The sequence below is a fragment of the Agelaius phoeniceus genome, chromosome 7 (genome assembly GCF_051311805.1).
Source record: "Agelaius phoeniceus isolate bAgePho1 chromosome 7, bAgePho1.hap1, whole genome shotgun sequence".
Classification (NCBI taxonomy): domain Eukaryota; kingdom Metazoa; phylum Chordata; class Aves; order Passeriformes; family Icteridae; genus Agelaius; species Agelaius phoeniceus.
The window spans coordinates 18,116,014-18,133,483 of NC_135271.1; the positions used below are offsets into that span (position 1 = coordinate 18,116,014).

The 17,470-nt window shown below is 48.2% G+C and overlaps 1 protein-coding gene across 2 annotated transcripts in view; it reads left to right on the top strand.

The window, feature by feature from the left end:
- The window catches only part of SLX9 (SLX9 ribosome biogenesis factor), a 40,323-nt gene extending 26,194 nt beyond the window's left edge, over window positions 1-14,129 (top strand). The window contains exons 3-6 of one of the 2 annotated variants that reach the window (XM_054636469.2): window positions 6,418-6,486; window positions 9,512-9,665; window positions 12,098-12,166; window positions 13,532-14,129. In XM_054636469.2, the coding sequence (XP_054492444.2) occupies window positions 6,418-6,486; window positions 9,512-9,665; window positions 12,098-12,166; window positions 13,532-13,658 (419 nt within the window). In that variant the 3' untranslated portion in view covers window positions 13,659-14,129. The other variant, XM_077181121.1, reaches the window with a different exon arrangement.
- Window positions 14,130-17,470: the final 3,341 nt, after the last annotated feature.

Below are 17,470 nucleotides of genomic sequence, written 5' to 3' on the forward strand. Positions count from 1 at the left end.
AAAAAAATCATGAAAATGATCCCAAAAACTGTGTGCTCCTTGTCTCTTGGCACTGGGCACCATTGGGAATAGTCTGTCTCCCTCCTCCTCTTCCTTTCCACCAGGTATTATGCACATTTATGGGATTTCCTTTGAGTCCTCTTTTCCAGCCTTTCCTCAAGTAGAAGACACTCCAGTTCCTTAATAATTTTAGTGGCCCTTAGCTGGATTAACTACCCCAAGTGTGTGTCTCCCTTGTCCTGGGGAGCCCAGGACTGGACCCATCACTCCAGATGTGGCCTCACACATCCAGATGTGGGGCAGAGGCACTGCAGATGCTGTCAGACCTGCAGGAGCAGGGAAGCAGGTATAGTGGCTGTAATCCCAAGGAGGGTCATGTGTTGCTTATCTGCAAAACTTCTGCCAGGGCTGGGTGCTGCACCTCTGGGAAGGCTGGTCTTTGGGGAAGTGAGGATTGCCTGTGCTCCCAGGGAAGCTTTCCCCCAAGAGTCTGATCTTGAGGAATGTACATCCTGGTTTTTATATATATATATATGTATTCCTACATCTTCCCCTATGTCTGAATTGCAGCAGAGGAAGCTGCTCTAACTGGATGGCAGTGCTTACTGCCCCTGTAGAGGCTCACCAACTTGTGTTCTTCAGGAATATCTTGAGCCAGTTGCTGTTGTTTCCTCTGGGGGAGGCAGGATCCAGGCTTCCCTGGTGCTGCCTGAAGCAGCATTTGGCCTCAGCTCTGTCTGCACTTGCTGGAGATGTTTCTCTTGGGCTTGTTTATGGGGTGGTGGAAGCAAAGAAAACATGGTTGATTCTCCTCTCTTGATGAGGCCAGGGCTGTGAAGTTGCTCTCAGAAGCCTCTGGTGGTGTTTCTCTGCTCACCATGTTCAGGCAGGATGTTGGAATAGTCAGGTTTCTTGTATGTGTGGTAAATCCGAGGCTGCTGCAGACCTACAGGTCCCTGTACCAGCTTGACTGCAAGAAGGCTTTGCCATTCCTATAACATGGAGTTGTTAAGGTTAGGAAAACTCTGTGAGTCCCACCATTCCCCCTGCACTGCCAGGTGTGCCCCTAAGCCATGTCCCCAAGTGCCACATCTGCACCTTTTGAATGCTTCCAGGGCTGGTGCACTGATGCTGTGCATTCTGCTGCTCTTGTGGCTCTTGAGTGACCTTCTGTAAGGCTGGAAGCTGCAGCAGAGCTTGCTGAGAGCTGCTGGGCATAAAATGAAATTCACTGTGATCACAGGTATTTAAGTTGTTTTTGGGGCTGCACAGAGAGGAAATATATGCCAGTGATAGCAAGGAAAAAGTCAACTTTTCTGCCATGCCATTCCTTGACAAATGAGAATGTTTGCACTGTGTAATTTATGATACTTTTGGAGAACTCTTTCATTGGAAGAAATGCACACACCCTTGTTGCATGCACATGGAAAGGAGTGGTAGTGGTGGGGGGGTGGGGGAGTTTAAAATGTCTTATTTTGTAAGCAGACTCATTCTCCCAAAGCTGGAAATCTGTTTGTTGTAGGAGATCACACCTGGTCTTGGCAAGCCCCTGACATGGCATGTGTTTCCCAGGGCACCTGTCTGTGGGTGAGCCTTTCTGCATTTGTTTCATGGACTTTGAAGTTTTCCATGTCAGGGAGTACTGAGACCTGTCTCTTTTTTTTTCCCCTTCCTTTCTTCTTTTTTCTTTTCCCCATGGCAGGGGCTTGTGGTGAGTTAGTCTTTAAGGTCCTTTCCAGCCCAAGCCATTCTATGATGTCTTTGATTCTCTGAGCCTGAAATAGCAATACCAAGCTCCTGTCTTAGACAAGGCATTCTGCAGTCCCTGGCTCAGAAACCCGGGTTCCCTGTGGCATTTCAGCCTTGGTTATAAAAATAACCTTCAGCTGCACAAGTGGCTTTAGGAGCAGTGACACACTGGGCCACCTTGAGCAGTCTCTGGGTGCCTGCCTGTGACTGGGGCAGCCTCTCTTCTGGGGAGGGCTGCTGAGAACATGCAGGATGAGGACCTAAAATGGACCAAGCCTTGGGCAGAGGAGGAGAAGGAGGTGCTCTGACCTTGTGCAAGGGGCTGAGTGTGCCAGCAGCACTTTAGACACGTGTGTAAGGACAGCCTTTGACTCTGGGGTTGCCTTTCACAGCCTGCTGTGCACATTGTCACTTCCCAGTCATCTCCTGAGGGGATGTGCTCCCCCCTCTAATGGAACATCACTGTGTGCCCCTGTGAGCTGAGGCTGAGCTGGGCTGCTCTGGGAGGCCTTGTGCCTGTGCTGGGGCTGCTTGGAGCCTGGGGATGTTTACCAGGCCTGACAGAGCCATGACCTTGCTGTGAGGACACGAGCTGCACTGCTGCTCTGGGCTTCCAGTGGGAAGCCAGCCTTGGAAATAGGCTGTGCTTCAGATAACCAGGAGATCTGAAGGGGCAGAGAAGGCAGATCCCACTTTTTGTAGGATGCCTTTGTTATAGATAAGTGATGTAATAGTTGGCTCTCACAATTAAGTGATAGATATTATATAGTTGTATGGTGATGTTATTGTAATATGTCATTCCATAGTCCTTTTTGCTTCCCCCCTTGTAATAACAGCCTTGGTAGCCAGGACATTTAGGGGAGGCTGGCTTGTCACCAGGGGCTAACATAATAACACCTGACCTCCAATCAATGTAAAAAGTAGTCTCCACTAATGGATGGCAGGGAAAGAGTTGACTGACAAAACTTCCAGAGGAGCTAAAGATATAAAAGGCAGAGCATCTATTTTGTAGAGGAGCCATGTGGCTGGTAGTCATGGTGGGGGGAGCTTCCAGCACTGTGGTTATTCCTTATTCCTTTGTTGGAATTAAATTTTAAAAGTGAGGGTCATTTCTCACACCTTCCATGTTGGGGCAGGAAGAGTGCATGCATGCTGGTGTAATTATTAAGTGTGAACAGAAATCATGTGGCTTATTTTAGATCATGAAAAGCAAATGCTGTATCCATGGAGAAACCTGCCCTGGCCCAGCAGGAGCTGGCACCTTTTCTTCCAGCACTAGTTCCCCAGCCTGCTCAGGGTGTGGCAGGGATTGGACTGGGCAAAGCCCAAATGTGTTTTCTGTGCCCCATACATACAGGTCCCAAGCTGTCTCTGAGGGCTCCCCTAACAGCAGGAGGACCAAGAGTTTGGATACAGCCCCCTGCCTCTGTCCTTGCCACCACCAAGCCTTTGTCACACTAGTGACCCTTGTGCATCAGTGCTTTTGGCAGCTGTTGGTGGGATGAGGGCAGGGAGCTGTGGAGCATCCTCTCTGCCAGAGGACATCTTGGCTGGCTTTTTGCCTGGCCCATGTTGTCCCTCAGCTCTGTTCCTAGAGGAATAGCAACACCTTCAGGGGTTGTGCAGTGACAGCTGCCAGGTCACAGCACTGTTGCTGTGCCCCAGGAGACTGTCCTTACCATTTCCCAGGCTCTTTATTGGACAAGAACAGTGCACAATCTACAAGTGGCTCTATGTAATTTAAGAAAACAACCCCAAACCACACCCAATACTCTGCTTTTGGATCTAGTCTGACTTCCTTCATTAACTCATCCCACAGCTGTAGGCATATGCTCGTTCTTGCTGTTACACAACTGAGGCTAAAATTAAAACATCTGTTGTTATTTAACTTCAGTTTGCCAAAATACTATGTTTTGAGCAGCAACAGCTTTACTGTTATGTATCATTGGGGTTTTGGAATATTAATTAATGTTGCATGTTGTTTCTTAATGTCTCATAGCCCAGGAGGAGCTTTGCAAATGCCTGGTGCTGAAGGACCCTCCTCTGTCCATGTGGCATTGCACAGGTTTATTGAATATTTCTGGGAATGGCCAAATGCTCCAAGTAACGTAGTTTCCTGGAACTGTCAAACCCTCTTGGCTGCAGAGCCAAAATTAAATAGTGGGATCTTGGGGCAGGGAAGCCTGTAGTGTTACAGCTTTTAACTCACTCCAGCTTCTTTCTGAATGCCTAGAAGAGATGAAATGGGGATTTCTAAGGTGGGATTTCTAGATTGATTTAGAAATATATATCTATATTTCTAGATATATTTAGTCTAAGGATTTCTTTATGAAAAATAGTCACATATATATATATATGTGTCTGTGTGTGTATATATATTCTATTTTTACTTTTAGTCTGAGTTCTTTACCAAAAAAACCCTCAAGATTTTTGAAATTAAGGAAGCCATCCTCAAAAATCTGCTTCTCTGTCATGAAAGCAGCATCCTGAGTATTGCCAGGAGTAGCACCAAATGTTTGATGTAGGTGGCAAAAAGCTATTGTGGTTTTTTTATAACCTGTTTGTATCTGGCATGTCTTGTACTGCACAGATCAGAGGGAAGAAAGAAGAAAGCATGTTCTTGCTAAAATGAATGATTGTCAAATTTACAGTATGGATATTATCCTTAGCTAATGTAGTGGGGTTTGCTCACCTTTCCTTCATTCATAGGGTTTCAAAGGCAAGTGTTGTTAAATTACCTGTGGAATGGGCTGGAGTGGGGGATTCAAACCCTTCTGATTTCACAGGAAAATAATTAAAACAGAGCTGTGATTTGGCTTGATCTCAGAGGTGCTTGCAAGCTAAATAAAAATAAAAGGCTACCTTGGGGACAGTCTGTGCTGTTAATTAACTAGCTAAATTCTGCCTTCGCTGGCCTCCAGTGGCTTTCCAGCGGTTTTGGCACTCGGCATCGCAACTGGAAGCTGCCAAACACAACTCTGCACCTTCAAGCAGCTGAACAGCCTTGTGAGGGCAGGCTGGGATATGGAAATTGGAGTGTCTAGGGAGCCAAGTGATGGAAAAGGGCAGGAACTGGCTGCTGGCAGAGGAGGGATGCAGCTCCTTTCCCTCAGGCACTCTCTGGTTATCTATGGCCACCTTCCCCCACCCTGGCCAGCACCAGGGTTGGGTTCCTGCCAGGAAAACAGCTTTTGTGTTTCCTTAAATATTCCACTACTGTTTTGGGGATAAAATACCAACCCAAACCCGAATTGCTGTTATTACTAGACTTGGCCAGCTGGCTGAATTGGGCCTTTTTATTTTCATTAACAAATGCTGCCAGGCGATGTTTTTCCAGTGAAGTCATGAGTGTGTTTCCAAATGAGGGGCAGATCTTCCCAGCATTGCCATGGCTGAAATGTGGGCAGGCTGGAGCAGCTGTGGTGTCCTGTGCAGGCAGCCTTCTGAAGATCATTGGTGTGGGATAATAATTCCATAATAATAATATGTATGTGATAATTGACTGTCATTCATCCTTTTTTTCCCCTGAAACCACAGAAATGTGGGGTGATGGGGGTGGGCATAACTCAGAGCTGGTTATTGGATCATGCAATTTATTCTTTCAGCATCTGCTTTGATACCACAACAAATGTGGTTTTAGTAAGTGCTTTTTGGGAATTTATTTTTCTGGGAAATGAAGCTGTGGAAGCTCCAGCTTCATTCTCCCTGTCTTAGAAACTCAAAACATGGTGGCCATTGTTGGTTTTATGGGAAGGTCGCCTTAGCCCCAGCAGGTTTGTTCTGTTCTTAAGAAATTATTAAAGGATGCTTTTGTTTAAATCATCCTAAAGGATCTGTAGCTTCAGAGAAGTTATCCTTAGTGAGTTGTTTTCATAATTGTATTGAATTCCTTTCTTCTCTTTCTTTTGGTGGGGGGGAAAGAGGTAATTCTTCTTCTCCAGATTTAAGAATAAGCTAAAGTGAATGGCATGATCCTTAGGGAGCTTGTTACTCTATTGGAATTCTGGTATTTCTAGCACATTTCAGGAGAAAAGTTGGCCAAGGTCAATTTTGGTTTAAACACATGAGATAAGATACAATTTTATAGCACTTGCAATGTCCAGATGTCCAGTAAAAATATTTGTGATGATATTTTTCTTTATATTGGACATCAGTGCTTAACAGCTGCTTTCCAAACACTGAATTTGGTAAATAGTAGGTACTAGTCTTTTTTACAGGCTGCCAGTGACCAGCTGCTCCTTAGTGCTGCCCTGGATATATTTCAGAAATTCCTCCTTGTGAGGGTGGGGAGGCCCTGGCACAGGCTACCCAAGGGAGCTGTGGCTGCCCCATCCCTGGAAGTGTTCAAGGCCAGGTTGGACAGGGCTTGGAACAAGCTGCTCTGGGCCCCACAGCAGGGGAGTTTGAAATGGGAAGAGCTTTGAGGTCCTTTCCAATCCATACCATTCTGTGATCCTATGCTTGATGATCTGATCTGCTTTTTTGTTTGTTGTTTTTTAACTCGCAGCAAGGCAGATTGGATATGTTGGGCTAAAAGTTGGGGGTGCAGGGTAGCCTCTGGGTCTGCCTGCAGCCTGCCTGCCATGCCAGCAAGTTCAAAAGCTTCAAGGGTCAAACACAATCTGTTATGCAGGAGCCAGGCTCCATCTCATGTCTCTTCTCTTCTAGGTTTGGAAGAAAAACCAATACTTTCTAAAAAAGAGAAGATGAAGCTGAGGAAGGAAAGATGGCTGCAGAGTGAGTATTCCTGTGACATGGTATCACAGAGCATAGTTCTGATGGATCTCTATACTCTGGGTTTGGGTGACAGAATGCTGCTCAGAAATCTTCATCCCTCCCCAGCACTGACATAAAAGTGCCAGGTATTGTTTCTCAGTGTTTAGTACCAAGACTTAGTCATTGCCCCAGTTGTGCTTTTGATTTTTACCATGTGTAATATATGTGACTCCATAAACCCTTTGTTTATGCAGAAGGGCACTGTGCCCATGTAAGGTTAGCATATTTTTCTATCTTCTAAAACTCTGGTACAGATGTGAGTAGCTGTCTAGTGAAGCTCCTCCTCACCCAGGAGCCTTGGGGATAGCAGGACAGGCTGGAGCTGAGCTCCATGCTGCCACCAGCTAATCCCAGACCTCTGTGGTGAGACCCTGCAGTGGGCTCTGCTGCCCCCTCAGTAGGGGAGAGCTCTGGACACTGCTGGCTGTGTTACTGCTCTTTCCCACATGCTACAGGTCAGTGAACCCACTCACCAGACAGTCTGGCCTTTCTGGAGGCAGTGAAATATGAGCTAAACAAGCCCAGCCCATGGCAGAAATGCTTCTCTTCTCCTATTTTTGCTCTGAGTGTCTTAGCACAGTAGGGCACTATGCAGTTGTACCCAATGTGGCAGAGGGGTTCCTTGTGTCACCTCTTTTTGGGACAGCCTTTTCTCCTAGCACCTTCTTTCCCAACTGAGTTGGACACAGACTATTTTTGGGGCAAAGGGATGTGGCTTTCTGCTACACCAAATGATCTCTGTGCCTGTGCTCTGAGCCCAAGTTCATTAACCTTTGATTTCACCAGCTGCACTGAAGGTGTGTCTGGCTCTTCTTAGATAAAAAGTTATGAATTTAACACACATGAGTGTGAAGGAAACCTCCCAAACAACCAGCCCACAGCTGCTGAGTGCCTGGACATCTTGCTTGGACACAGAACACAGATGGCTGTGCTAGTCAAGTTCAGCTGCTTTGGAAAAGCCCAGGAGCAGGATCCCTGCAGGGTCTTAATCCAGCCTTCTTGATGCCTTTGTAGCATCAGTCTTTCCCAAGATCATGTGTGCTATTTTGGCCCTGCTGTGGCCTCTTTCCCTTTCTCTTGGCTTTGAAATTACTAAGATGAGAGAATGCAAGTGAAATGCAGAGACTTGGCTTTGAGGAGAACACCAAGACAGTAAACTCCAGGCTAAATTACCTGTCTTAGGAGATATTTGATGTTAGAAGTGCTTTACAGGCACAGAAGTACCTAAAAACTCTGCCAGTTCTTTGTGGAGAAAGAGCTTTTTGTCCCCCAAAAGAGAAGGCAGCTTGGACTGCTGAAGTTATCACTACATCTGTTTTCCTAAATCAGAGTTTGTTGTTTCTTCTTGTCCCAGGGCTGCTTTTGTGACACTGGATGCCAAGACCCTGGGAACCAAAGATCAGCCAGTAGTGCAAATGCAAAACTTTCTCCCATTCCAATAAGTAATCTTAGGAGACACTAGAGAGGGGAAAAAAACTTCTGTAATACTTCAGACATTAGAAGTATGCACATTTAAAAATACATATATTGCATGGCTCCTCATCCGAACAAGACTTCATAGGAAAAGAATTTGGGATGTTTGCGCAGAATCAGGTGTCTGAAAATTTTCAGCACATACTGTTTATGAAAGCACTGAAGTAGTCAGCTTCATAAAGCCAGACCAAAAAAAGAAGTAATGCAGAACAGAAAGCTGTGTTCTTGGCAGGGATTGCTGTGAGGAGAAGTGTTTCCAATCCTGATTTGTCACAAACATCCATGTGCAGCAGAGCTGCAGTTCATGAAAAACTGTTGCTCTTCTACTCAGCTGAGCTGGAGAAGAAGCAAGGCGAAGGTATTAATTAAAGGAGCAGCCACTGAATTTGAGTTCTGCTTCCTTGACTGTGGGAGCAGGATTAGACCCAGGATTGTGGTCTCTAAGTGGGACCGGCTGCTTTTGTGCTCCCACCAAAAATACTTCTGGCTTCTGTGGCCACGCTGTCTTGGGAGCTGTTGGCCTGCCTGTGTCACCAACTCAGCCCCATGGCTTCTGGCACACTGTCACATCCACACAAGCAGTTTGTAGCTCATCATCCTTGCAGTTGTCCAAGGGACTTGTGGGCCAGGTGGGGCATCTTGAAGTTCAGCTGGAGGCCTGTAGCAGTGCTGGGCTTTTGTGGCCTGTCCTAAAGGACATACTCTGCTGGTGCTCACCCTTGAAACTGCTGGCTTTGGGAATTATGGGCAGCTGTGGGACTTAGTGCTAAATCAGGGAGCCTCAAGGACTGAGGCAGAAGCCTGTGGCTTTTAATGTTCACCTCTTAAGACAAAGAAGGAGACAAATGTAACATTTGTGGAGCTTTCTGTGCCCACACCCTTGTCTGAGCTGCTGCTGGCAGACAGGAAAACCTGGTCCTGAGAAAAGCCATGTGCATCTGCTGCTTGGTGCAGTGCTTTTCCAAGGGTCCAGTTTATTCAACATCTGACTGCTTGCACTCCACAATGAGTCATTGAGGTGGAGCCTTGACTCTCTTCAGACTCAGTAAACAACTGACATTTAGTCCATCTTTCCTGCCTGTGCTAGGAGACTGTTGTTTGGTCCCAACAGCAACTCAGACAGGGGGCTGTGCCTGTTTAAGGCCAGATTTGGAGTTGACTCTATTTGTGTTGTCCCTTCCCCTCTTGTTTGCCAATTCCATGCAAGATCAATGTGGTTTTTTCCCCACCAGGACTCCTGTGCAGTTTTACTGAGAGCAATGAACATTGTAAGGGATGGAAACAGACAAAATCTGGCAATTTCACTTCCCATTGCACTGTCAGAAGGGATATATATAGTTACAAGCCAACACATCAACAGAGGGCATGACCCAGCTGCTTTTTGTTCATTTTTTCCTCTGGTTTATATCACCTCTGGCCTGTTGTAAATGGTAAAACAACTTATTTCTTAGCTCAAGTGTTATCTCCTGCAGGCCTTTCCCCTTCTTGCAGTAATGCCTTGTTTCTGATGCAGAAATAGAAAGTGTGAAGATGGCCAGGCAAAAGCAAAAAGCTGAAGCGAAGCGGAAAGCAACACCTGTGGTGGGAGACATGCAGCCCTTGATGGAAGCCCTGCCTGAGCTCTCTTACCTGACCACAGGTGGCAGGGCAAGGAAGCCTCTCAAAAGGTTGGTGCCATTTGGAGATGGGCTGTGTGTTTCCCTTCTTCCTGCAGGGTGAAGGGGCCTTCAGCTCAGCTTGCAGCTTCAGGCCATGGTCAGGAGAACACGGTCTCATTCACAAGTCTATTTTAACCATTTTTATGCTTCACTTGGCACAAGAAAAAAAGATGAGATGTGTTTTCTGAACCCACAGCTGAGAGGGGAACCATATTGCTTGGATGAGGCTTGGCATGAGACAGGCTGGGAGCATCCAGATGTCCTGGGAGCTGCAGGAGTGGCACGTAGGTGTCCATGTTGTAATGCTGCTGGGCTCACCTGATAACCTCGTCTTGTGGTGTTGCAGCCTGACATTCCATCCTTCCAGGCCTTCATCCAGGCTTTATCCTGAGGCACTTCAAGCCTTTGAGCAGTGCCCTTTGTGCTGTGGCCAGACTCTTTGTTTTGTAGTGTGACTTTGGCCAAGAGCATGGCTGAGTTGGCTGTTCCCTGTGCACTGTCAGCTCTGTCTCTCCCTATCCCAGACCTTTGCCAAAAGCCTCTCCCTTTAGAAGCCCATGTTGGCACTGTGGAGGTGGGAATTGGACATGGGCTGATGTCACCTACACTGCCTGTGACCTGCTAACCCCAAACCAGCCCCCCTTGGTACTGGCATGGAGGAGCTACTGGCTCTTCTTCCCCTTGCTGGCTTCTGGCTTCCCAAATGTCTGTAGAGGAGTGTTTGAAATAATTGGAGGAGGCCTTTATAGGATTTGAATCATTACAGAAAGGAAGGGTAATACTCTGGTGATTTGTCAGCAGTATTAATAAAAGATTAGATTCTCCAGGAATTTGATCTCCTGCAGGGTAAAAGCGCATTACAGGGAGGTTTTGATTCTGCTTTATAATGAATGAAGGCAATGAAGTGTAATGAAGCTGAGCTGCTAACAGGGTCCAAGTCAACAGGCAGAATGCTGGTGATTTTGAGGGGAAATGCAGCAGGAAATGTACCCCAGGATAACTTTCCTTTAGGCTTTGCCACCCTCTGCAGAGCTGCTCACCTCTGAAGGGACTGCCATGGTGATTTGGTGGCACACACAGATTTGGCAAGCCCTGCTCTGGTGACCAAGGGCTGCCATCCAGCTTGAGAAAGGATTTTCCTGAGCTTCTGTGAGCATTCCAGGCAAACTAGGACCAGAAGTTGTTCCTGTGCTGAGCTGTTAAAGATGAGGGAAGGGAGAGGAGAGGAAAATGAGCAGGAACTGATTGAATTACAGGTGGGTGATGGAAATGAGTGACTTGAAGGAATGTGAGGCAAGGGGAGTAAGAAGAAAGAAAGAATAGGGGGGGGGAAAAAAGGCAATGTAAGAGAATGGAGGGTAGCATGCCAGAGAGAGTAGTAGGAAGAGGAGGTCACTGTAACAAGAGACCAGATCCTGCTGTCTTGAAGAGGAGGTGAGAAATTGTTGTGTTTCCTGACTTTTGGGGCAGATCAGGTCGCGGTGGCCATAACCCCCAGCACCCACCAGTATGGGAATATTCCTCCTTGATCTCTGCTCCAACAGAGAGGTGGGATTCAGGCCCTCTTTCCCCCCCTTGGCCTGTGTGCTGGAGCTCTGCTTCAGGGTGAATTGGGGTCCCCAGCCTCTTGCTTCTGTTAATTTTCCTATCTGTGTAATCCTGAAAAATGGCAATTTCTTCTCCTTTCCCTCATGTCCAGTTCTACCAGCAGCTCCTGTTGTGCACCACAAGTCCCAAAAGCAATCTCTGTGCTTCCTGTGTGCCCCTTGCTGGGGCTTAGTGCTGGCTTTGTGGTAAATCTCTGCTGCTGCTTGGCATCGGGCGTCACGAGGGATGGTATTACACCTCTGGTCTCCTTGGACTTTGCCCAGGATTAAGGAATGCATGGAGAGGTGGCAGATGTGTATCTGCTGCTGTGCCTCTTCTGCACACAGTGCATCATCCTGCATTATAGCACATAGCAGGGCTGGCAGCTCCCTCCTCTTGCTGAGCATCCCTTGTGCTCCCACAGTGGCTGTGGAGGCTGGAGCTCTGCAGTGTCAGCAGGAGGGAACATGAGCTGTGCAGAAGTGACACGTGTGGTGGGGAGGGGAGGTTCCATGGAATCTTGGCTCTAAGCAACAGGATCAGTTTGACCTGGAGGTCAGTGATAAGCAGAAAGGGATCTGGGCATGGACAGATAATGACCAGTGCTGGCTCTGAGAGATGTGGTTTTCCTGTAATGCTTCCTGCTCCCTCAGCCTCAGGTGGAAGGAGTTTGCATTTCCCTGCAATGCCTGGCTATGGAAATAATTGCCTTTCAGGAGAATTTCCATGCAGGACAGTTAATTACCTGTTCTTTCCAGAAAGGCAGATGCAGAATCCCTGGACTCTTTCCATCAACACAGCCATTGCTAAATTAATGCTCTAACACTCACTTGATTTGTTTCTTCTCTCCATAGCCACATAAAAGCCAAGGCAGAACCAGCAGACTTCTGTCTGATGAAACAAGCTCAGAAACATCAGCTCCTGTAAGTACCCATTTGTCAGTGTCCAGTTGCTGCTGAGCCTCACAGAATGGTTGAGACTGGAAGGGATCTGTGGGGGTCACCTGGTCCAACTCTTCTGCTCAAGCAGGGTTACCTAGAATTGGTTGCTCAAAACCCAAGTCCACATGGCTTTTGAATATCAGCAAGGATGGAGAAGTTAGATGTGTCCAAGAAACTTCTGGACTTAGTCTGGCAGCTCCTTATTCCCTATCTGTTGGATTGTCAAGAACTTCATTTTCCCGCAGCACAGCTCTCCTGGGGCTAGGCTCTGTGATCTGGCAGTGTTTGCTTTCTTGTTTTCCTGGATTTCTGTCAGTTTTGAGCCATTCAGCTTCAAACTGAGGCTGAACAGTCAGGCTACAGATGCAGCACTGCTCTCCATGAATACCTTCTCTGTCAGAAACAGGCCTGTGTTGGTGCTGGGATGCCTTTCTCACTCAGTTCTGCCTTGCTTTGCTTTTGGTGGCCTGGCAAGTCTGTGCTTCCTGGGAGAGAAAAAGTTTGGAGGAATGTCTTGAGGTTTCTTTCCCAAAGTATTAGTTTGGATGAGAAGTTCCCTAAGCCTCACCTTAATACCCCAAGCCAAGCTTCAGGAGCATTGGCTCCTCTCTCTGATTCTCTGGCAGGAGCATTGAAGGGGAGGGAAGTAGCTGAGCACTACCAAGCGTTTGTCTGGCGAGGTTGTGGAGAGCCTGGCAGTCTGAGGGAGATGAGGGTGCTGTAGTGGATGTGGCTGTGTGAAAACTCACAGAGTTTTTTTTTATACTCCTGCTCTGTTCTTGTCCCTCCCTGCTTGCTTGCTTTTTGAGACTAGGCCATTTCCCCAGGAAGCAGCTGTGACCAGGCATGCAGAGGTAATTTTGTCATGCTCTTCCCATGGTGCCCAGCTAGTGGTGCATGTAGGATTACCCAGGCTCGATGTTCAGCAATCAAGAGAGTCACTAGAGGGGCTCTCTAAAGAGAATTTGGTGTTGTGCTGGTGCAATCTGAAGTCATTTTCATTCCTGGTGATTGACCAGATCCACAGTCTCTTGTTTCTGGTTTACCAAGGAAAAGCTCTAAAAAAAAAAAAACATTCCTAAGTGATGCTGGACACTGTCATGATTGTTTGTGTCTCTGTGGCATGAGATCAAAGTCCCTGGCTCCCATGAAGCTGGCAGCAATTCGAGCTTTGCCCTTGGCTAAATTAGGTTTATTCTTGCACTGTCTTTCTCTGAGATTTACACTCAGGATCACTGAGTGCTCTGTCTCAGCAGAAATCTGCTACTTTAGGAGCTGGTCCTTATCTGCTCAGTTCCTTTCACATGAGGCACTTAGAGAACTGGTGTGTTATTTTTCTTTCCTCAGAGAGCAGGAAGTGGCTCGCTTTCAAGAGGTTATCAGCGATCCCCAGTACAGAGCCAACCCCCTCCTGGCCATCAGCAAGCACCTCTCTGAGAGGCTGAGGCAGGGGGAAGCAGGGGAACCCCTTTAGAGCTCCAGCTGGGCCCTGGAGCACAGGCTGCAGAGGAGCACATCCCTGGCACAACATCCCAGCCTCTTGGGTCCTTGGAAGCAGTTCAGCACATGATGAAAACCAAGAGCCCTGCTTTCTGTCTGCAGGAATAGTGCAGCTCTCTCCTGACAGGGGCAGCTGCTCCTTTCCAGGGTGTTCTGAGAGATTCTTGTGCAGGCATTAATCTCCCTGCAAAGTGTCTTGGTACATTTGCTCTTCTTGGGAGCAGGTATGGTTTCTGAAATTGTGCCAAACGGCCATGTATCTGTTTTCTGTCATTCCCCCTTTGTCCCTGACAACTTTGAGAAGAGGTTCTTGCTTGCTCTGTTCAGGACTTCAAGCCCTGGAGCCCAGGAGGCTTTTGGAGTTTGTCATGACCAGTGCTGCTGTTCATAAAGATTGTTTTCTGTGAGAAATTTAGCTTTGGAATAAACATACTTTCATACAGCACTAAGTTTGTCTGGCTCTTGTTTTGGTAAATAGGAATTGAAATATGAGTTTATTTCTTTCTCTGGAAAGATGACTTAAAATAATTGTTGTTTCCATGTGTACAGTGAATCAAGAGACTGCTACAAGCAATGACAAATGGCTGCAGATCATGTCTTACTCAGGGACTTGCCTTCCTCCTGCCCTGGAGGGCCTTCCTGTGAGTGATGCTCATCCCTTTTGGCCTTTGTGCCTTGTTTAGCCTGCCCTGTAGGAAACATCCCAAAACATGTCCAGCCTGCAGGCTGTGAACTTTAGCCAGTCATTTTTGGGATTGGGAACCTCTGGAGCAGGCTTTTCCTTTACCAAACACCAGTATTCACAAAACCCCAGTGATTTTTTTGTGGGGCACAGCTGAAGGCAGGGCCATTCCCTATTAGAGATGATCCTGATTTGACACCCAAAAATACTAGTGCTGTCTTTTGAACCATAAAAAAAAAGTGAACTGATGCTTGTTAACCTTGGGAAAGCAGCCTGCTGCAGTTGAGTCTGACCCCAGCTAGTGCCTGAAACCAGCTTCAGTGGAGGTGGCTGGCACCTTGATCATACTTGTCTTGCCTCTACAGTAGTGCTGCTGTGTTCTGTCTCCAGGCTGGCACTGTTGAACAAAGGCTTTGTCTGGTGCCTCTTGGCTCTGGCAGCGCAGGAGCTGTCGCTGACTCTGCCTGTTAGAGAAATGCCACTCCTCTTCCCACAGGGCCTGCCAGGAGCTTCCTGCTGGCACAGGCCACAGAGAGAGAGATGCTGACTCTGTCCCATCCTCCATTCTGTGGCTCTCAGGCTGGCCAGCCCCTGGTGCAGCCATTCTTGTGCAGAAAGGGAGAGAAGGTGGAGATGAAGAAGGCAAAGCCATCCAAGAATTGTGTCTGTTGAGCCTGGACAAGAGAAAGCTCGGGGGAGACTGAGCCCCACCCCCAGTGCCTATAGGGGCTTCAGAGAGAGCAGGAGAGGAGCTGTGGACAAGGACCTGGAGGACCAGGACAAGGGGGAATGGCTTCATACTCCCAGAAGGCTGGGTAAGATATTGGGAAGAAATTGTTCCCTGTGAGGCTGTTGAGGCCCTGGCACTGGTTGCCCAGAGAAGCTGTGGCTGCCCCATCCCTGGAAATGTTTAAGGTCAGTTTGCATGGGGCTTGGAGCAGCCTGGTCTAGTGGAAAGTGTTGCTGCCCATGGCAGGGTGTTGGAACTGGATGAACTTTAAGGCTCTTTCCAACCCTAACCATTGTATAATTCTCTCATTCTGTGATTCTGAGTACAAAGGAGGATGGAAAACTGGAAACAGCAATGAGATAAGAAAAGGACCGGTAACAGCAACAATGTTAATAACAAAACAGTACAAAAGAGGGGGGTGATTGATGTGCAGCAGTGCTCACCCAGACCCTGAGACAATGCTGCTGTTTCTCTTTGATTGCAAGCCAGGGAGTGCCTACCCCTCATGCTGGTAATGCTGTGAGGTGGTATGGAAAAATCCCTGGGTCCTAGTGAAAACTTGGATACACCTCTGCAAAACCGAGCACTCCAGGCATCACTGTCATGAAGGGCTCTGTGTGTGTAGGTCTTTCTGGGCTGGCACCAAGGTAAAGTCCTTACCCCTCAGGCTGCTGGTGGATTTCCTACCACCATTAGGTGGCTACAGCCAGAGCTGGTCACTGGAAATTTGGACACCAGCCAGTGGAGTTGTCCAGCACTTTTTCCTTGCTCATCCTGCTTGCTGGGTCCCAATCTTTCCCTTCAAACCCCTGGGAGCCAACAGAGCTGAAGCCTCATGATGTGGGAAGCGAGGGGGTTGCTGATCTGGTGGAGGTGCTGAGCAAGGTGACCCCCAACCTTTTTACTGCCTGGTGGCTGTCCCCACGTGGAGGTGTTGGACCAGTGACCCCCCTCAGTGCCTCCTGTACCCAGGCTGGTGGCCCTTAGGTGGGCTGGTGCCCACTTGGCTGTGTGTGTAGCTCTGAGCCCTCTGTTTGGAGTTGTTGGTCCCCCAGGAATTTAGCAGCAGTTAAACATGTGAGTGTTTAGAGCTCCAGTTCACAGCCTGCTGCTGCTGCAGGCATCTCCTGCCCCCGCCATCTGAGCAGTTGAGCAAAGGACTTAAAATCTGCCAGGAAACAGGCGTCTGAGACACAGAGTCGCCTTCGCAGTTGGCATGTTTTCAGCATGATAAAAGCTTTCACGCCTTTTTTTTTCTTTTTTAGATAGCAGGGTGGGAAAAAAATAGCTTCCAAGCTGTAAGGAGTGGTTGTGCCAGAGGGGTGGGTGGGGGCCCAACCCGGCAGCTCCAGACTTGGCAAGAAGTGAGTAAGCAGTGAATGCATCTCAGCTCGGCTCTGGAGAAATTTGGGGCTACTTTTTTGAGCTGTTCTCTTTCTTGTTGGGGATTTTGCCTTTGAAGGCTGTTCATAGAGCTGTGTCTGCAAGTAGGAGCCAGGGTATCCTGTCCATCTGGTGGTGCCAGTGGATATTTTCAGCTACACACAAAGCAGTAGGTGGAAGGGGATTCTCCCTTCCCATCAGCTCCTGGGTAGTGGTGGTGGTGTGCAGGGATATTTTTTAATATCCCTGCTCTTCCCACTCCCACATTTCTCTGTGGTACCTGTGGTGGCCCGTTGGCTGGTTCCTGCTGCAGCAGGGCTTGCATCAGGGCAGCAGCAAAGCCTGGAAAGGTGCAGTGAGTCACTCAGACACAGCCCAGCCCTAGGAAATCCCTTGGGTTGTGAGCACACAGCCTACGTCCTTCTTCCTTCCGCTCGCTGCCTTGGCTGCCCTGGAAAGTTTTCCTTACACACCTCATCCAAGTCTCCTTTGCCTATGGAAAATGGGGCTTTTGCTGGGCTGAGAGCACTTCTGCTTTGAAGCCATGAGCTGCCTTATGTGCCCATGGCTTTCTTTGATCCCCTGGAGCTAACTAAGCATGTGAGATGGCTTTTGCCAGCCCTGGCACTGAGGCACGTGCTGATGCTGTGGATACTGGGCTGGAGCTGGCTGCCTCCCAGGCTGCCACGGAAGCCTTGTGGCTGCTGGGCTCCAGATGCCTTGTCCCAAGTGCTGGTTGGGGGGCTGCCATGGGCTCCTTGAGATAACTCCCAGGTTCTCCAGCTGAGAGCAGTAACAGCCAGCCCTACATTGGAGCTCATCTGCCATGACCAAAACCTCCCTGGATGCTCATGGTTTAAAAACTGACCTTTTATTGGTCACTGAGCAGGTTGGTTCATGACCTGTCACAACTCCAGCCCTCAGCTACACTTCTTACTCTGTACTTAGGGTGCCAGTGGCAGCTGGTGAGGAGCAGTGGGAATATTTGGGA